The sequence below is a fragment of the Lytechinus variegatus genome, chromosome 1, assembly GCF_018143015.1.
Source record: "Lytechinus variegatus isolate NC3 chromosome 1, Lvar_3.0, whole genome shotgun sequence".
Taxonomy (NCBI): domain Eukaryota; kingdom Metazoa; phylum Echinodermata; class Echinoidea; order Temnopleuroida; family Toxopneustidae; genus Lytechinus; species Lytechinus variegatus.
In genome coordinates, this window is record NC_054740.1 from 86,408,116 (window position 1) to 86,429,812 (window position 21,697).

At 35.5% G+C, this 21,697-nt stretch overlaps 1 protein-coding gene across 4 annotated transcripts; it reads left to right on the top strand.

The window, feature by feature from the left end:
- The first annotated feature begins 470 nt into the window (after nucleotides 1–470).
- Nucleotides 471–19,105, top strand: LOC121426338 (outer dynein arm-docking complex subunit 4-like). Of its 4 annotated transcripts, none has more exons than XM_041622618.1 (12): nucleotides 471–699; nucleotides 5,594–5,725; nucleotides 6,363–6,516; nucleotides 6,992–7,053; nucleotides 7,829–8,009; nucleotides 9,180–9,401; nucleotides 10,088–10,295; nucleotides 10,842–11,125; nucleotides 11,494–11,730; nucleotides 12,506–12,685; nucleotides 16,024–16,176; nucleotides 18,427–19,105. In XM_041622618.1, exons 1-11 carry the CDS (start codon nucleotides 586–588, stop codon nucleotides 16,155–16,157), a joined length of 1,908 nt encoding a protein of 635 aa, XP_041478552.1. In that variant the 5' UTR covers nucleotides 471–585; the 3' UTR covers nucleotides 16,158–16,176; nucleotides 18,427–19,105. The 4 variants fall into 4 exon arrangements, with proteins under 4 accessions (XP_041478552.1, XP_041478543.1, XP_041478560.1 ...); XM_041622609.1 differs by lacking the exon at nucleotides 471–699 and adding an exon at nucleotides 3,858–4,122; XM_041622626.1 differs by lacking the exons at nucleotides 471–699; nucleotides 16,024–16,176 and adding an exon at nucleotides 3,859–4,122.
- Nucleotides 19,106–21,697: the final 2,592 nt, after the last annotated feature.

Below are 21,697 nucleotides of genomic sequence, written 5' to 3' on the forward strand. Positions count from 1 at the left end.
TTGTTTCGTGGAAATAATACAAATGTCTAAAATTTCGTCCTTGTCCGAAACTATCAAATTTTCAACTGTTTAGTTTGACTGATAATCAGGATCATTTTCAGCCTGGCGATGGCTTGTCGTATATAGTTGTTGTGTGTCCGGACAGGTTGTGTGTCCGGACGATCAATTTTAGAAAGTCATTTGGAAGAATTTACAAGCGAAGTTTCATCAATTTTTAGTGCAAAATGTTAGGAAATATTATAGAGAACAAAATAGAAGATGATTACTTCCATTGAATTCGTATTTTTAGTGTAATCCAAAGACGAAAAAGAAGGCTTCAAAAAATTAAAGTGTCCGGACACCCGACCCCCCATCCTACACCTTTAATGATTTCAGCACGAGATGGCGTTAACATTTTCTTTCTTTTTTGCGCATGCTCTGTAACGTTGCTAAGGTAAACGTTAACGTACGTAGGAAATACATGCATCGCATATTGTTTACGTGAAATGCGTGTGACGGACTTTCGATCGAAGAACCAGGCAAAGGACAGAGGGCCGAAATAATCAATATTATTCATCTTTCACCAAAGTTTTGGCCTCTTCCACAATGTCGGAGGGAGAAACAAATCAAGATTCTTTTGCCATTTATATGGCAGAAGGTGATGTTCTTTTTAAGCAAGGAGAGTACAAAAAAGCATTACATAGTTACTCGACGGCATTGGTGAGTTGAATTGAGTGAGGACTCAGAGGAGTTTTCCGTGAGTGAGTGACCGAGTTTAACATGTTTATTTAATGTGGACCGGGTGTGGGCCGTGGGAGGGAGAAAGAGAGAGAGAGGGGGGGGGGTACCCCAACATCAACAGAATGGAACTGGAAGAAAGGGTGATACAAATACAAACTTAAGTCTTCACATAAGGTTGGGAGAAGCCCGGGGGGGCACTCAGTATGTAATGCATAGTGGGTATGTGCGCGGAGGGGACCCCCATTTTCACACTCAAATTTCCGTTCCAAGGCATAACATTTTTGTCTTATTGAGAAAAAGAACAGAGAAAGCCGCTCCAAGGCATAGCATTTTCTTCTTATCGTGAAAAGCGAAGAAAGAAATCCGCTCCAAAGCTTCGCATATTTTCCGTTACGCCGTTTCGGTCGCATTGATCTGCTACAATGAGCCGAAATTTTGGTGAAAAGCGGCCGCTGAGCGAGGTCCGACCATTGCCTCTGTGCCTCTGTGCTAGCGCACCGGCGCCCGTGCCGCCGGGCTAGCTGTGTATGCACGTATGCCCGTTCCATGGGGATGCATATGCGCACTCACATGCAGGCGACTCGTTCCAAGGACCCCGTTTTCACAAACATTTGTAGTTCCGAAGCCCGTTCCGAGGACCCTCCTTTTTACAATTAGCCCGCTCGAGGCCCCCGTTTTTTGTCTCGCCCGCGGCACACCCCACCACTTTTTTGGTCGAGTGCCCCCCCCGGGGGGAGAAGAAGGTAGATTTGGACCACTCAACATGCGGGGTTATCCTCGCACAACGCATGCCATGATGTGTGATTTCATAGTGGATTTTGACGTTTTCATTCATCACACGAATGTGAGGGAATGAAACATGCCAAAACTTCCAAAAGGTTCAACATATATCGTATATGTCATTTACATCAATCACCTTACTTAATTTTATAAATTCTTTCAAAATTATTTGTAAAAATGATTGTTTAATGCTTACCTCCAAATTTCGGCCAAGATACTCCGTCTGTCCGTCCAAGTACTGCGGTGGAAAACACACAAACAACAATTGAAACGCGAATTTCCTATCGAACAGTCTTGATTTAAGTCGTCGGCGCATAATAAGAAATTGTACAAAAAAATCAACAGGTTGCATTTCATGTATATACTTATAGGTAAAGTACGCCATTTTTGACAGATGATGATGAAAGTGGATTGAACGAGCAAGAAAACAAACGGTACAAACCAGCATATGAATAATATCGTGCGCCCTCTTTAGGCAAAAATTGATATCCACGCTGATCAGAAATGTGAAGATCAAGCAAAAATTGATTTTTTTATTAAAAAAACAGCAAAGAGAAGTCAACAAACGATCCATATGGGTTGGTAAGTGTCATAGCACAATTAGAAATCTTAGCTATAAAGTAATGTCATAGTTATTTTAGCAAAAAGGGTGTGAAAGATTCGGATTTGGACTAGACTCTCTACTACTACTAGTCTAATGTCCTTCCGGTGGAAAATAGCAAATTTTTATGACAAAAACAAATCAGGATCAGTCGAGTCGGTTTCTTCTTTGCCGTCAGCACAGCCACAGTCGATCTACAGCAGCTGAGCGTACTACGAACATGCCAGCCAATCCGCTCGCATGTCCGTACACTCAGCTTTACACATATATACCCAGTACAATATGTTAGGAAATATTACATGTATAAAGAACAAAATAGAAAATGATTACAAGTATTGAATTCATATTTTTAGTGTAATCCAAAGACAAAAAAGATGTCTTCAAAAAGATAAAGTGTCCGGACACCCGACCCTGTGGGGGGGGGGGCACTCGACCAAAAAAGTAGTAGGGAGGTGCCGCGGATGAGACAAAAAATGTCTCGATAAGAAGATAATGCTATGCTTTGGAGCGGCTTTCTTTGTTCTTTTGCTCAATAAGACAAAAATGCTATGCCTTGGAACAGAAATTTGAGTGTGAAAATGGGGGTCCCCTCTGTGGCACAAACCCACTATGCATTATATACTGAGTGACCCCCCCATCCTACATGTAGCTGACAGCGATCAAAGAAGAACCTGGCTGACCCCGCCCCGATTTGCTATTTTCCTAGCCTTGAGGACTTTGTGATGATATTTTAAAATATTTTGACATACAATTCTTCATTACAAAGCCTTGAACCCCCTCCCATAGCACCATATGCGAGACCGACACACCCGACTGGATTTCTGATACATCACCCGACTGAAATACATAGTTCGAGGGTGAAATTGGTTTGTACAGGTGAATTTTAGTAATCTATGAACCTTTATACACCAAATGCGTATAAAGGTTCATACACCAAATGCATATAAAGGGCTAAAAATTATTTCACTATAAATGGCAAAAATGAGAGGTTTCTTCCAGGCCTCATGTAAATGTATAATAACCCTGACTTCTTAAAAGTGAACCTGTTCAGTTTGTGTTGAGTTTATCAAATCATTTAATATGCTATTTCCACCAACATTTTATAAACATTAAAAGCAAATGATTGAGAGAAGCCATTCATGTCTTTGATGAAAACCATAAACATTCTTTTTGCCATCTGTACATTACACAATTCTTGTTCATTCCTGAACCTGGATTGTTTGCCTAAATTTTATAGTCAGACTTGAGTACTAATGAACCAAACATTGTGGGGGGGGGGGGTTGATTCAGCAATTTTCATTTTGATTTGTCTTCCACAAAAACTAGATTACAAGCAAAATGCTATTTAAAGAATGCCTAATGAACAAGATATTCATAAAGGGAATGAAAGTGAAATTTAATGTTAAAGACTATAGTTCAAATTTCGATACTCTAATACATGTCTACCGAGATATTTAACTGTGATAGTAGAAATTCAGCAGAGATAAATGTTATTTGAGAATTTTAAACGCATATGACCACACTACCCTTCCCTTCTCAATAAATGGATTCATCCACTCTTTATTGATCACTTTGTAAATGGAAATCAATATACTTTCCAGCTGGTACATTCCCTGATCAAGTATATAAGGATAACCCTTTCCATTATCCATTGTTATCCATTGTTGGGACCTACTCACTGATGCATTCATGAATATGCATGAGGTCAAGAAGACATGAATATGCATTGCTGTTTGTTGCTATGACTTATCTCAAAGGAGCTCTTTATGCTGTACATGTAGTGTAATGGCTGCCTGCTGAAACGCAAAGACTTGCACGTCATCTTGGATTTCTGTCACTGTACTGAAGTTGGATATTTATTGGATATTTGAAAGAGTTAACCCTGATCTATCATGGATGAATATGTGGATCCCATGCAGGAGCGGGAGGAGCAGTTGAAGCTCCTGCAGTCATATATAGGAGAAGCGGAGGATCACATGAGAAAGAGAGATTACAGACGTGCCATGGAGGGCTATAATTTAGTATGTGCATATGTTGGATGTGTGTGTGTGTGTATGCACATTCATCTAGCAAATTGTCAATTGAATTCATTTAGTTTGGGTTTTTAAGAAATCATATTTTTCCTTATCCATGTTCAATTCAAATTTTCTCTTAATGAATCTCATCTACCATTGACTTGTTCAAGAAAGGCAGATCTTGTTCATGCTGATTTTTTTTTTTTAATTAAAAAACTTTGTTGTTTTGCAGGCAGCATTGTGAGTTTCTCCCATTGATAGAAGTACATACGTGTATAGGGAGATAAGACACCATATTTGCCTGGTGTTTATGTAGTTGTATTTTGAAAGGCACAAGTACTGTAGCTTTCACCAATTTTTTTTCAGCACTTGTTGCATTCAGGGAATTCATGTCACCTTGGTTTAGTTAAGTAAAATTTCATTAAATTACTTGCTGAATGAAAACCTGCCATGGCTGGGATTTGAACACATGACTCTGTTTGAAAGGCGATCTCAAGTATTTGTATTCGGACCATGGAATCTCCAAATTAATGAACACTAGACTTCAAAATCATGTTCATTTGATATGCAATGATCCAGAGCAAAAAACAAAAACATATCTGTCAAAATAGGCAAGGTAGATGTGATATATGACTTTATTTTAACCCTAAAAAGACTGGGGGGGCTGATTCAGCCCCCCCTCGACATTTTTTCGCGATAAATCCGCCGCACGAAATTTTTTGACTGCGTCGCTCGCTGACTTTTTACTTTCAAGTTTCGCGCAACTTTTGAGACCAAAATTGTGACCCCCGGGTACGCGGTTCCAAAATTACGCAACATTTCGTAAGTGCATGTAGACCCAAAATTACTCAAAAACATGAATTTGTGTACAAATCCAATGCAAATAGTGTTCTTAGCCAATATTCACAAATGCATCATTATTTTTCCTTTTACTGCTTAAAATCAATTAATTTTATCTTTTTTATGGTCAAAATAAAGTCCCCAACAATTTCCATTGAAAAAACAATAAAAAACAAAAAGTAGAAAAAACAAGGAAATACATAAGAAATTTAGAAAACAATAGAATACATAAGAAAATAAAGGTGATTTTGAAATTTTTTAAAAATCAATTTGATCAAATGCCTGAGTATGTGAAACAAAAATTAGCATTTCAGGGGCATTATTTTATTAATTAGAGCAAACTTATGATTTTACGCATAAATTAGCATAATTAATGCGACATGAGATTTTTTGCAGAATTTGATGTTATAGTTTTGTAGATAATGCCATGGGTAACGCGTGTGCCAATTTTCGTCGCGATCGACGGCCGAGATCATAAGGGGGGGCTGAATCAGCCCCCCCCCCAATCTTCTTAGGCGTCGAAATAGCCCAGTCTATTTAGGGTTAAAGCCCTACACTGTACTTGTGAATGATGTACCTGGTTGAAATTGTTAATTTTCACAATTTTCATTTTTTTTCTCTTGCTATTGTTTTGTAGGCCTTAGAAATAGAACCCACAGACAAGAACTGCTTGGTTGCCAGATCTAAGTGCTACCTTCAACTCGGTGATTCCAAGCAAGCATTGAAAGATGCGGAGGCAGCACTCTCAGATGATAAAAACTATATTAAGGTTAGTCATAAAGCCTCCAACAGGAACAAAAAAGATTAAACAATGAACATCTAATGATTAAAAAATATTATAGGTAATAAAAAATATATACATATAAAAAGGGATGAACAAAAAAAGAATGATAACAGAATGAAATTGACTTTGAAATATTTTTCTTATCAATGACCTTTGAGTAATATAGAATTGACATTAAAATTGTGTCTGCCATTATGATTTTGAGTGGAAAGTTGACCGTTCCTCCTAAATAGGTATTTTCATTAAACTCTGTTTTCCTTTGAGCGGTATCTGCGGTAATTATAACATTTATCACTTTAATGCTTTTGCTGTTTCTCCTGTTTCTTCAATGATGAAGGTGTATAAAGCATACATTGATTTCAATTGTTTATTATTAACTGCACATATAGTCAGCTGTAGAAAATGGTCAAGAAGAAATATTAACTTTTACATTATTATATTTATTTTCAGTGCTGTATCTTTTACAAAAAGTCAAGAAATCAGAAGTAAAGTTTAAAAAAAAATCATTTTAGGAAAGTCATATGCTTTTGTGTTGATTGGATATTGATATTTAATGAAAGATTTATTTCACTTTTGTTAATATGACATATACCTTAATGGTATGTATTATTTTCTTTAACAGGGTTTATTTCAGAAGGCTGAAGCCCTTTATCAGATGGGAGACTTTGAGATGGCCCTTGTCTTTTATCACCGCGGCAATAAATTTAGACCTGAGCTCCAAGAATTCCGTCTAGGCATACAGAAAGCACAGGAAGCAATTGAAAACTCAATAGGAAGTATGTGAACAAGTTAACTGCACTTAATAGGATATTTTATAACTTTATACATCACAGTAACTACATGCATTATAATACCTGTTATGTCAGTTATGGGATTTATTTTCAGAGAGATCCTGATACAGTTAAACCCCACTCACATACTGTCAGGAAATAAATGAAATAAAGCAACCACCGTCATTACATTACAAACACCTGCCCAGAACCAAACATACATGTAAACCTTGTTAGATCTACATAAAACAATTGAAGTAAAATTATTCACATACATGTATGTTGGTACATGTACACTCATAGCATGCTTTCTGTAAACAATGAATTTTGGCCCATTGGGCTTTATCAGGTGTTTAATGAAATATCAAAATGCATTGTATAATATGTCTAGTAAGTAGCGCACACTCTCCACTGAATCTCTTATGTTTATTTATTTATTTATTTATTTATTCATTTATGTTATCTCTTCTTCTGACACCAGGTCCTTCCAAAGTAAAGCTAGAAAACAAAGGGGATTTGTCTTTTTTCAATAAACAAGATGAGGTGAGTTCGATTGATAAGGAAACTTCTGTTCCAAAATGTACTTCATTTATCTATAGAGAAAAACATTCTTTAGAGTAACTTCTATTTTTTCCTATCAAGATTAGGATTAAAATTTTGTTTAGAGGCTGTTGAATGAGTAGTTTCACTTTGAAAATAAAATTCATATTGAAAATAAAGCCATCTGGCTTCTGTATAACAAAGAGTTGCAATATATTTCATTCAAACTTGAATTTGATTGATAGAAATTACTTAAATAGTAAAATCTAAAAAATTCATATCACTTCACATCACAATTTTGGATTGCTTTGAATCAATCGCAATTTGAGTTTGATTGGATCTATCACAACTCTTTTTTGTAAATGGGATGTGGGGCCTGTTTTTTATATTGATGAAAAACATTGTATTCATTACTGTTAAAACTAAAATATTTTTTGCAGGTCTCCTTTCTACTCGGTATGTGCTTAGTTATCCTGAAGACTGAATATATGATTTTAAAAGTATTCATGTAGAGGTTATTTATTAGTGAGGTGACACAACACACGCTCATGCAACATTTGCTTCTGTCTCAATATCTCAGAGGGCATAGGGTTAGAGTTAGGGTTGTAATAGAATTTTTTGTTCTGAATAATGCAAAGATAAGGATCAGGGTTTATTTAGATTTGGAGTTTAGGTTTTATTTTTGGCTTAACATGCATTATTTTCCATCAGAGCGATTGTCACCCATTCTCCATGTATGTTCTCTCTGCCACTAATCTGTCTGTCGGTAACCCCGTAGGTAAAGTCGAAAAAACCAGCAAGGATGGGATACAGCAAACCTATGGCAAAACAACAAGAAAACAAGAAGAAGAGACCGGTCAAACCTGAGCAGACTCCTGCTGAAAAGAAGACGGCCAAGCAACTTCTAGGAGAGCTCTATGCTGATAAGGAATACCTTGATAAACTTTTAAGAGACGAAGGTAATCATGAATTATGCAAGTATGGTGCCTGACTAAGTGAGTCAAGGTATTCATCCATTATTATTATGTTTCTTGCTATTTGTATAAAATAATGTAAAACAGATATAGGAACTTTGTATCTGGGCCCCATTTTACAAAGAGTTGCGATTGATCTGATCAATCACAACTATGGACGGCCAGCAACGTCAATATCTATTGTGAATGTTTCTATGATGTATGATTCATTCAGTCATTGTTTTCTTGAAAATTCACTATGCTTTTCCATTACGTCAAACCCCCTTTTAGAGAAAGACCGCAATTCAGATTGCAACTGCGGTATTGGACCCCATTTTGTGTTTTGAATCATTTCCAAGCCCTGGGGGCCGTTTCATAAAGCTGTTTGTAAGTTAAGAGTGACTTTAAGCACGACTGGTGATCGTCGCCAATGGTGTGTACCATTTACCGCAAGACAGGATCACCAGTCGCTCTTAACTTATGAACAGCTTTATGAAACACCCGCCTAATCAACCCCACTTGGCCAGGTAATACCCGCCGTCTCACCACAGGCCAGATTATGAGCGTTGAGCCAGGGAGGAAATGATAAACAACAGCTGTGCTATTACGTAAGACTTCTCTGCCTGGAGTAGGACCTTCAGAATGAAATTATTGTATTTGATATTTAATCACGTTTTCAAAGGCATATTGTATTCAGAAATTCAATGTTAGGCCATTTTCAATTTCGAACGAAGAAAATCAACCTCGAAATAAAGAAAGTAAGTGAATAAAAAATGGCGGCATGCTTTGCCGGGACCGCGCTCGGGCTATTGTTTTATCTTCGGACCGAGGTCAAGAAACTGGTGTTTTGATACTTAGGGTTTGTTGTACTTAGAGAAGAGAATTGATCGGGAAAAAGTGGGGTATAGTGTTCTCAAATGGAGGTTTTCGTCATGTCTACGTTTACAAAGGACATTGTGCAAATTTCCTGTAGAAAAAAATTCTGACTGATGGATTTCCATAGAGTTACGTTTGATTGGATCCATCGAACTCTTTGTAAGACGGGGCCTTGTGTCTCCAATATTGTTCATCTCCCCATATCTCTTTCTGTCTCCTCTCCTACACGTACATGCCTATCCCATTATCCAATTGTGCTCTAATTGTATCTATACTTTCATGCAACTTGTTACTATGTAGACCTAACGAGAGCAGATACGGACAGCGGTAATAGAATCTACGACCTTGTCAATGAGGGTCTTCAGTACCTCGACACAAGGACAGAGTTCTGGAGGCAACAGAAACCCATGTATGCCAGGAAGAGAGAAAAGGAAGAGGCCAAAGGAGCAAGAGAGAAAAATAAACAACAACCAGCTGATCCTGCCAAATATGTTCTTAAAAACCTTGAAGAAATCGATGCAGGTAATGAAGACATTGGTGCAAGCACATTAGTCCCTTGTACTCTATGGTTTCACTTGAGTTGAGGCTTTGCCCAGTTATTACACAGAGTAGTTAGGCTGAGTGCCATAAGATAGATACAACCTCAAAAGAGCCATAGATTCTACAAGAACTTTGGCCTCGGTATGTGAGATTATGACATAAAACAACTTCTATTACCAAGTTCATCCCAAAACTTTCCTTGTCAGATAAGAATGAAAGTATAATGAACATTTGAAGATAAATTCATCATTTGTTTTATGTTTTTTGCATCCTTTTATTTGATGAATGAAAATGAAAGGAGATCCTCTGAACTTTATATACCTTCTTCATATTGAATGCAGTAGGCATCATGTTTTGGAGTCATCCCATCTTTCTGCTGTGTTTTTGTTCTGGTGACAACTAAAACTGGATAAACTTCAAACTTGGATCATATGCACATATGTGTGACAAGTACATTTTAGGGTCATAAGTTCATTATTTACATTAAATATCCTGTTCTTGTAATAACTGAAGAACAGTTTTATGTATCAAATTCAATTCTATCCATATGTGAGCGAACATGGTTTGTTGTCATAACTTATTGAGCCAATAGATTTAAAGATTGACCATAATTCCTTACCCCCATTTTATAGAAATAACACATCTCACATGCTTTTCACCCTTTGCAGCTCTGGCTGAGAACAGACCCCGAGATGCCCTCAGACAAGCCCAAAAGGTGCTGAGGAACGTTGAGAGTTGGTCAGAGGACGATGTCCCAGAGAAGCAAGATTTCATAGCTAACCTTCACAGCTGTCTTGGTAATGCCTACCTTGATCTTGGTAAGATGCCTGATGCTGAACAGAACCACCAGAAAGACTTGGACCTCTCAACAAAACAGTAAGTTCTGGTTTATTTTTCAGTTAATCTTCAATCAATTTTGAATATTAATTTGTTTTCTTTGAAAAGAATTTCAGTTCCTAAGTAGTGATTTCCAGGTCTTGTGATGGATTTTATTGCCTTTAATGTCAATTTATTGAATAGCAGCCTAATTTAATAGTGAGCTAAACCTGACTAATGTTTACATATTATTGATTAAATTGAGGAAATGTTCCCTTTGGTCTACATTGCCCAAAATGGTGATGTCACATGATGTTCACTTTGTCATGTATATGTGACAAATTAGATCAGGTAGCTCATATAGCTGACTAACATTTTGCTTAACTGGCATATTAAGTTCCAAACTATGATCCTTTAAATGTTTCCTGATGTTTATAAGATGACTTTATTCCAATTAATGTAATTTAGGTTGTTGCAAAATATTGTTTGGCCTTCGTAGGTCATTCCTTTATGGTATTGTATGCGTATGCACTGTGATTGTCATGATCATTTTTGAAAACTTGCTTCATCATCACCTTTTATAATTTTTACCTCTTGTCATTTCAGCGAAAACGATGAGGGTAGATCAAGAGCGCTTGACAACCTTGGTCGGGTCTATGCCCGCATCGGTAAGTTTGAGAAGGCTGTGGAGAACTGGACCGAGAAGCTACCGCTGGTGAAGTCTGCCCTTGAAGGCACATGGTTGTACCATGAGATCGGGCGATGTCATCTGGAGCTAGGAGACTTTCAGGAAGCAAGGGATTGCGGTCAGAAGAGTCTTCAGGCCGCCCAGGAAGCTGGGGATGATGTCTGGCAGCTCAACGCCAGCGTACTCATTGCACAATCAGAAGGTAAGAGTGCATACAAGGCGTTGTGTTACATAGAGTTCTGTATAACTTGACAATTGCACAGAAACTCGTATGCTGTATATAACATATCACAGCCAATCACAGCACTGATTAGTTTATGCTCAGGTACAGCTTGCAAGTGCTTACTTATCATTTCAATTAATTATTAGATTATGTTTGAAATGCCAAATATGCAAATTTACAATAGAAGTCAAACTTCAATCAATGGTATGCTGTGTCAAGGGACCACTTGAAAAAGAATGCAGAAATGTGTATATTAATATTTGTTAAATCTTTGTTATGGTTGAAAATGGGAATTGAAATAAAAGAACTTTAAGGTAAACTAGATAATTATTTGCTTGAACTAACAGTCAAACTCGGAGACCTGCAAGAAGCCATCGATTCCTTTGAGAGATCCCTTGACATGGCTAAGGTCCAGGGAGATGAGCCTGCACAGAAAGCCATTGCCAGTGCCTTGGAGGACCTCAATGAAAAGATTGTTCAAGGGATCAAGGAGAAGGAGGCTGAAGGAGACATCTTACAAGAGGAAGAGGGAGGAGAGAAAGAGACGCAGGAGGAGAAGGATGTTGATGAAGCAAAGGAAGAAGGTACATTTAAGATTTGATTTGCATGCAAGGACAAAATATAGATTAATGTGATAAAGTTCATGAATAATTGATTCTTAGTTGACAGGTGGCCAAAAGAAGACTGGGTAAGATTTGCAATTGAATTTCAATGTCAATATCAAATTAGCAGTTTATATTATCAGTTTTTGATAATAGCAAATCTGTTTCTACTTACTGTTGCAAGAAGCAGGTAAGTAATTAGTGGTAAATTTCCAATCATTTACAAATTTTTTGATCCACTGTAAAAATAAACATTAATAGAAAATTGATTGCAAGTTTTCCTTCAATGCCATCTTAATTTGGATCTAACATCCTTGTTTGAACTGAATTTGGAAAGTTATGTCATGAAGTTGCAGGAAAAATGAGTCTTGATTGGCGGAGAATTTAAGCGAGGTATAGTTATTGAATGAGAGACAACTTTAATATGTAGTTAGAAGTGCGTGACTTGATAGATCTGAAGATGTGACAAGAATTGAAATTCAAAGTGGTAAGTGTACATTTACACGTATACATTTACACGTATACATTTACACGTATAATGTGAAAGAGACAAGGACAAAGAGAAAATGGGATAAAGGAAGTAAAAAATATGTATTGAAATTGAGATTGATATTGAAATACAATTCTGCATGCCTCCATCATTGTCAGATATACATCAGTGCATGTTCTGGGACTATTCATGTCAAAGTCATTTCTTAGTCTAATCATGAATGCACAGTATAACCCCTTAATGAGTTCAATGTAACTAACAACACAGAACAACAACAACAATCCCGTCGTGACGATGATGAAGAATTTGAACAGCAGAGGTCACTGGCTAAAGAGGAAACTTTCAAACCGAAAGAAGACGATCAGGAGGATAGCAATCAGAAACAAGATGAAACGGAACAGAAAGAAGATGAGAAAGATAATATTGAGCAACGTCAAGGCCATGATGGTGAAAACATTTCCTTGTAAAAGATTTGTACTTTGGGTGGCCTGCTTGTCTTATATATCCACATGTTGCATATCCTTTCATCTGCTAACCTTGCTTGTGTCATCAGTGCATTGCTAGTCAAAGCAAAGCTGGAACAGCATTCTATCATGCAATACTCATTTACATACTCAGAAGTTTGTATTTCCCAGGTGTTAGATATCAATTCTAAAACAAAGTTTAGGTAAACCTTGAAAAAATAAAGAAATTAGTCAAGAAGCAAGAAAAGGGGAAAACTGAGATACAACTGTATTTTGTCATCAACAAATAAAATGCTAGAACAGTTAAAACTTATTATAAGTGTCCTATCTGTTGGATAATTAACACTTTGGTCAAACTCCTAGATTAGCATGTCGTGAATAAAAGGAATCAAAGATATCTACCCCCTGATAACCCACACCGAATTGTTTTAATTTAGCAAGTCTGCTGACCATGCATCAACGTTCTTTAATTACGTGGACAGCAGTTTCTTAAAAAAATAGCTCCAATTTCAGGGGGAAAAAATGAAATTCACCCAAATTCTGAATGAAACATCAGATAGTAGTCGTGAGTTAATACAATCCAGGCAAGTGATATGACACTCGATCCAAAATATTTTGTTGTTACTTCAAACACTTCAAATTGCAGTGAAATTTTCAGGAAGGGCTAATTCTATGCTGACTCAATAGCGTTTATTGAAGTACACGGAACTTACACCTGGAAATGCTTACCTCTTTTCCTTTCAGTGTTACTAGTATAACTCTGATTATGTTTCATACTACATAACCTTGAAGTGATGTCCTCTCCTCCTGCTGCCCTCTTGTATCCTCCAGTAAGCTTCATTTTGAGTTCGATTTGGTTCGATCACTTCATGGTCCCAGCCAGGTTATGCTTAACAGTGGTTAAGGGTATTGTAATATTTTGCTTACCATCATTGCATAATGGTGTTCTTGCAGCCTGTTCTTGCTCATTACTCAAGTCATATCATAACTGCATATTTCTGATTTTAATGCCCTGGATGGGTTGCTGTATGTACCATTGCTATGTAAACAGTGGTGAAGGGTATAGTGTACTTTAGTTTCCTAATCAACATTGCATAATTATTGTCTTGCAGCATTTTCTTACCTACTTATCATTTAAACTTTAAGGCCCGTATTCTGAATATGGCTTAACTATGGAGAGCCAATTGGGGCACAAATCCCCATTAGTACACATCCAGTATATTAATTCATATGACACCCAAATTGTCTACAATTGTCTGGGAATGATAACTGAAGTATTTTTCTTCATTGTGAAAGCAAAAGGAAGCAAAAATAGTAAACATAAGAAATATACAATATAGACAGAATTTTTGACTCCCCATAATTTTAGATTTCAGAATATGGGCCTATAACTGCAACTGTATCAAGTCTATTCTGATCCACCTTTGCTTTATTGAATTCTGTCTTAAATCTTGCCATCCTTACATTACTTCTCTCAATCTTCATTCTGTGTACTGTATATTCCATGGGGACATTGTTGCACTAATAATATGCACATTTATTAAAAGAAAAGTAACAAGATGAAAGAAATATCTGTCCCGTCATTGCACTCTACATTCTTCATGGTGATATGGATGGATACATAGTACTGGGACTTATTATTATATTCTGCAATCTGCATCACTTGATTATAATGGTTGCCGGTCAATTGATAGATGTTATTTGTATTGTACTTCTGGAAGGAAATGCTTGTTAATGTGCTTTATACATCTCTCATGTCAAATTGTCAATGACTTTGGTGCATTCTTATGTAGTCATGCAAAATATTTTTTTATATTATCGACATAAATATTATTTTAGCAATGATTTCTGAAATACCTATAGCTGCAAAATGTGGGCAAGATCAGGAATTAATACTTGAATTTACACATAATCTTGGTTTGTTAGCAAACTTCAGAATTTTTCAAATCTATTTGTATTTCTTTGGCACAAAGACTGTTCATTACGATTGCTTGTATGGCAATGGCCAGATGTGGTAGGAGCTCCGCGTTAATGTATAGGTATGGCATCGTTTACATGTATGACTACACCAATTGCAAATTATATTACCAAATAATGCACTCCTATGATACAAACGTACTTTTATTGTCAAGCACATATCTGAACATTTATGAGTCCAGATATGCAATATAGAGTAGGCTAGCATTTTTGTTATGCAGATATACCCATCAGAAAAAAAGTAATCACCATTTTTGTTTTTTAAGAAATTGTCACCGCTTGCAAAAGTATGCGTTGCTCAGCACAGCCTGTATTTGGTTTAAAGATCTTCAAGCTTTGAATTTTAAGTTTGAATGAATGAAGACCCACTATGCCAATATTGTGATTCAAAACTTCTAACTTGCTAATCGATAAAGGGATATTTATGAATACACTGTAGCCTTTTTTATTTGGTTGTTATGTCAGGGTTGTACAATATTACAGAAACACTCACCTTTGGCTGACCTGATCTTGTTTGTGATTAATTTGTCTTGTTACATTTAAGTGGGGACTTCCTTTTGCTCTTCTGCCTCATCCATCTTTTCTTCTACTTTTCTTCAAAACCATGGATCTACTAAAAGTTAACCAGTGTAGTCTATAAACTTTTAAAATTGTAATCTTTGCAAGAAGGAAGTGAGGAGATTAGTTCAAATACTGCATCTTTTCTCATATAGAAGCACTGCTTACTTCAAAATCTGATTAAATTTGCCTAAATCACAGTCCCAGGTCTTCCAGATCCTAACTTTAAATGTTTCATACCAATAATGTGTAAGTGTTCCTTTCGGGCCATCCTGGTCAAACTTGTATAATGTTGGCTTGCTTTGCTTGAAAAAAAATATATGTGGCATGCTCTTACATTTTCACATACACAATTCTAATAAAAGTAGAGAATGTCTTTATAGAAGGATAGAAAAAAAAAAACAAAATACCCAATTATATGTTTGTAGCATATCAAGCCTCTTATTACCAAAGCTAATATTAATATCAAATATACATATTGAAAGGATATTAAATGAAAATCTCAAGATAAAACCTTAAGAGAGAAAATTAAAACCCGAAAGTTCAATGCAAATAAATGAAAGAAGCTACTAATCAATTCAATTAATCTGTTACAGATGTCAATTGATCAGCAACATAGAATCGTATTCAATATTCAAACAATAGAACAAATTCTGCATGAAAAGCTGTTTGAAGCAAATTCAGCTGCTCAGAAAATTTTGTTGTAAATCATTATGTAATAAGTAGCGATATAGTGCTAGCTCAGGGCAGTGGTTGATACTAGTAACCAGAGTATAAACCCTACAGGATCGAGGTCCAGTAGTAGATCTTCCATGAGCAGTAAAAGCAGCAAGAGTAGCAAAAGCAGCAAGAGTGGATCTGGTTTCTTTGGCCTTCGCAGGAGTTCATCACGCAACAGTGAGAAAGATGAGAAGAAATAGAAAGGTGATGATCATATCCGTGAGTGAGATCATCTCATTTTGTATAGGGGCACCCTTTTCAGCCATCAGGACATAATTTTCAAGCACAGATTTAAATTTGACACCTCGATAAAGTATGTCTAGGAATAGGATGGAGATTAGACCCTCTTTTCTGAATCAAATTGAAATATGAGAGCAGTAACAGTACTTAAAGTGAATGTAGCCTCTTCAGACACTGATTTTGTTTATTATTTGTATGCAAAAATCAAGGGTATGTGCCTTTAAAACCTGCGGCTTCTCAACCAGTTTTTTTTTCCTCTGAATGTTTTTTTTTTTTTAACTGTACATACAAATTATGTTCAGTAATTCAGAAGCCCTCTGCAGGTACAGCCAGTTCTTATGATGATTTTCTTCATTCTTGCAAAAAACTTAGATGTGATGATTGCATGACATGCTTTCTAACATAGATATCCCTGCATGCAATGAATATGCAACCTTCTGCTACAGTACATCACAGCATGTACCCTTTTTGTTTTCTGTCATAGAAAGCACAGATTTGAGCTGCTGATATCAATTTTACTATTGATATTGTTATTAAAGATGAGATTTAAGAAATTAAAGCTAGCTATTCCCTATTCCCCAGCCATCCCCCAAATTTTATCAAGTTTGTTTTAGAAAGTATGAGTTAACATGTTAGTGAAGACTGCCTGCTTTTAATGATCACTTTCTTTTCCACCTTGAGCAGTCTTGATAGACAGGATTCAGTTTACCAAACCCTTGCCCGGGTCCCGTAACACAAAGCTTAGCAATCATCTTAGCAATCAATTGCATTGACTACAATGTAAAATGAGTCGTTAAATCATTACGATCAATTGCTAGCCTCTGTGATATGGGACGCTGATTGTGTTGACCTCATTTACATTCTTATTTTATCCCTTCAGTTTGATGTTGTCTATTTATATATTATCTATATACCTCATGATTTGTAGTGTGTGACTGCTAAATTGGGAAAAAAACAAAAACAAATGCTTCCTTAAATCTGTTATGCATTTACCTCTCTGCTGTGAACAAATTCAATTTCTTGATATAGGGGGCTAATGTGAAATAATTATACTTGGAGTTGCATTTGATCACATAATTTAGGACAAGGATACTTGAACCGATGATTTCATTTGGTAAGACCTTTATCTAGTGATTTCTTCCAATTTTGAGAGCAAAAAATATTCAAATTATGTACATGCTGTACCTATCCTATTACACATAACGGTATATAGTCGAGGTCAGGGTCCTGTTTCAAGATACCCATTATCATCAAGTTGCTTTCACTGGATATTATAAGGTGCTAAAATTGTGGCATTGCCTGAGAACATGCATACACTGTAGAAATTTTGTTTGTGTGTGTGTTGTGAAAAAGGGCACATCTTGATCTTGCTGTTATAAAAATCATTCAGCTGGTATAATTTTAAGATACATGCCATTTTTTAGATGGGAAGGCATTAACACACAATACAACTTACATGTAATTGAAGTTGAACACCAAGGTCAAGTCCTTGACCCCCTCAAAATTACTTCCAGTTCATGTATGTACATGTAGTCAATTTAGGACTACGTCAAAATTGTAAGATGTTATTCACCACATTAGAGTGAGATGGCTCTGAGCTCTTGAATGTGTCAGTTGGATCAAGGCATAGTTTTTCTCCATACTTCTAAATATCATGAGACTCGAGATGCAATGATTCAAGGAATTCCTGCTGATCATATATCTAGAAGAGTTCTGGATTCTTAAGCAGAACTGGGCATCCTCCTGATGTCTGTGTACTGGAACTTACTAGATTTCTTTGTCATTGTCATGTCATCATTCTCATTCTCGTCCTCAACATCATCACCACCAGCATTATTATCATCAACACCATCATAATGATCAATACCCATCATCAACATCCATCATCATCACCATAACTATCAATAACAACAACACCATCATCGTTGCTGTCATCATCATTAATAACATCATTTCAACACGCTCATCATCACCATTATCATCATCATCACCATTATCATCATCATCATCATCATCATCACCACCACCACCATCACAACCATCATCATTATCACCATCACCAATACCACCATCATTATTATAAACATTGTAACCATCACCTCACCACCACAAACCTTGTTATTCACATGACAGGGTTATCGCTGGAGTATGTATGTGTGTTTTAATATGAGATGTGGCAGTGTAAATTCTAAATTTTTGTTATCTCTTCTCTTTTTTTGTCTTTTACAGATGAGGAGCCAGTAGAAGAAAAGACGGATGAGGCAGAAGAGCAAAAGGAAGAATAAGAAATCAAATGATTGGAATTGATCAGATTATGTTCAAAACATTCCTGGATCTTCATCATGCTGATTGAAGATCTAGAAAAAATAGATCTTATTTCAAGGCACAAACCATTTGGAGAATCTAGAAGAAATTATGAACTTTCTATTGCAAAAGGAGAAGAAAAAACAACAGCAATCCAAGTGTGATATCTGATGAAAATTGAATGTTATATATGCAATTCATTCACTCTATGTTGGGATCTCATATAGGAAACATCTCTGATTTTGCACGATTTGGAATGATTTAATACTAGTGAATTAGTAAATGAAACTGGAGATATTTCTTGTTGTATGATTTCATTTTACATGTTATACTAAAAAATTTTCACATTCAACCAGTCTGCCTGAGTTCTGTTTAACTTTTACATGATCATGTTCTTCAAACTTCTGTAGGTACTATTTTCATTGCCGTACATTGGATTTTTTTGGAAGGGGGGGGGGGCAAGAAGAATATCTAAATTGTGCAAGAGCATTTGTGAGGGAGAGGAGAACCCTGGGACTGTTTCATAAAGCCTTATAGCAACTATATAACACACAATTTCTGTAGCAAGTTTACTATCAGCCAATGAAATTGAATACTTTTAGTAGCTTAAAAATGTTGACTGCAGATTTGTTACTACTAAAGGTTTTATGAAATTGGCCTAAGTTAAACACTGGGAAGTTGTTTTCCTTACATTTTCATACTGAAATTTAAAAAATCAAGTGCATAATGGGAATATATTGATGTCCCCGTCCCATGAATGTCTGTTTTCTGTGATAAGAAAATATACCGGTACTCTATGGAGTCAATGCAGATAAATTTCATCACAGAACTGAAAAGAACACCTCCGCTTGTGTTTGTAAGCAATATATTTCTTTCACCCTCAAAACTTTCTCATTTTGAAATACTGGATTTCATGAAATACTGGATTTCAATACTTCATCTGTATGTCAAGCAATAAAACATTCTTTTAGTTATCATCAAAGACTATATCTGTTCAATAAATGACCAATATTAATGATGGACACATTTGTTGTATAAGACAATATCATTCATGAAATACATACATTGTACAAGTCATGTTCATATAGATGTGGTTTGTATTTTTGTTATTTGGAGGAGAAATTCTCCCTGGTATCAAGTTAGTTTAAGAAATAACAATGATAAATAATTCACAACACTGTTAATCTTTGATGGGTTAGAAATATACTTCATTATATGTGTCTGATTTTCTGCCTTAATGAATGTTGTGATTGCCTTCTACCATGAAGATATCTTTTTCTTAATAACTGATATTTTACCTATATTCCAAAGGAAAATGATGAGATGTTAAGATTGCATAGCAATCATGTGTTAGATTGTGATGATATTGTATGTATTCTTTTAATTTTCATTTACTTTGTAGTTTTCAAATGTTTATTTATTTTGGTGACTTTGATTGAGAGGAGACAGGGGAAACGTTTTCTGTAAAGGGAGATTTTTAGGGGTCCCTTTTAGAAATTTGAGACGTTATTCTAGAATAATAAATTTGAGCTGAAAAAGTGATATAAACATGAATTTAAATGTTTATTTGTAAAAAGTGGTTTATAAGCAATTTCTTCCAGAAAACACATGAGCTTTTCTGAAAGGTCTTGCTCCTTTATTTGCCTTCATTTTTCAACAAAGAAGGGACTTATTAATTAAACTTCAACAATTCTGTAAAATGTCATTCAAGTTTTTTAGTTATTCAAGAAATGCCTTCTAATTTGTTGCATGGCTTTGTAGCCAATACTGTGCTGTATTCAAAATCAGAGAAAGTCAAATTATTGTACATAAATTATTCTATGTATTGTAAATAGTACATTTTTAAACCAGATTCTATTATACTCCATGAAGTTGGGTATGAAATAAGTATTCATGTTATTCCATTCATACCGGATCTTTCATTGATAGTTGTGGTGAAGGTAGTGTTGTAAATAATATTTGTTTCAGGTGTATATTGCATGTATGTACAAAAATGTGTTATTCAACCGTCCAATAATAAATAACTTGTAAAGAAATGTGAAAAATGTTTTTGTTTTATTCATTCTTGTCAACCATTTTGAGACAGTTTGAGAGGAATGTCAGGAATTCATGAAAATTGTTACTTTTTAAATTGTTACTTTATTTCTGGTGAATATTACATAAACCAGAAAGTAACAATTTTCTTGGACTTAGCTCATAAAAACTGATAACAAAATGACAAGTTTCAGAATTTTTTTTGTTTCTTTACATCATGATGAGGTATAACAGATTGCATACAAGTAACTGCGTTTGAGCATATTTCAGAAATCCGTGAAAATTGTTGCTTTTTTGCAAAAATGACAAGTCACCTCATGAAAATCGACTAAAAAATACATTTTCTTTTTTGGGGGTCTTTACAATTAATGACTGTAAATAAGAGGTTCATGGGGAATCCTTATCTGGCCATTTGAGGGGCATTTGGGTATATTCAATGTAAATTATGCACATGTGGGAAAATCTAGGGGTAAAAATAGCTGAACAGACAATCATTTGTGTTATATTAACAGCATCAGGAAAAATAAAATGATTAAACACCCAAGATACTTGGACTGATTGATTTATTCTAGCACCTTATGGTATGATATTGCTGCACAATAAAAACGGGCATTGCTTGCACATACTATTGAATATTAATGTTTATGTAATATACTTCACACAGTGATTAAACATAATATATTCCAGAAAACCTTTTACTTTCCAGTAAAAGGAAGGTAAAACATTTTCATTTCTCTTACAAAAAAATTAAAGGGGAAAATTACAGAGTAGATGAATGCTACCAACATTTAAGAAATACTTAATTAGATATCTAGAAAATCTAATTTTGATATTTTAGAGAAAGTCCTTAAAATCTAGGGAAATCATACAGCATGAAAAAAATCCTGATGACGTTTGCTGCTAGCTTCATGTCCATCTACACAAAGGAAAAAGGTTATTCCAGTGGCAAAATGATAACTAAAATACAATTTAAAGAAAAACACATTTTAAATTTTTGATGAAATTTCAGTGACGATATTACGGTCTTATTTTGGTGCTTATTGGCAGATTACAAACTGAAATCCTGTTTATATAACAATTTGATTCATCAGGCCAAATTACAATAGAGTTGTACTAGGATTTTGATTTTATGTTTATAGATCTTCAGGATTAATAAAAATGT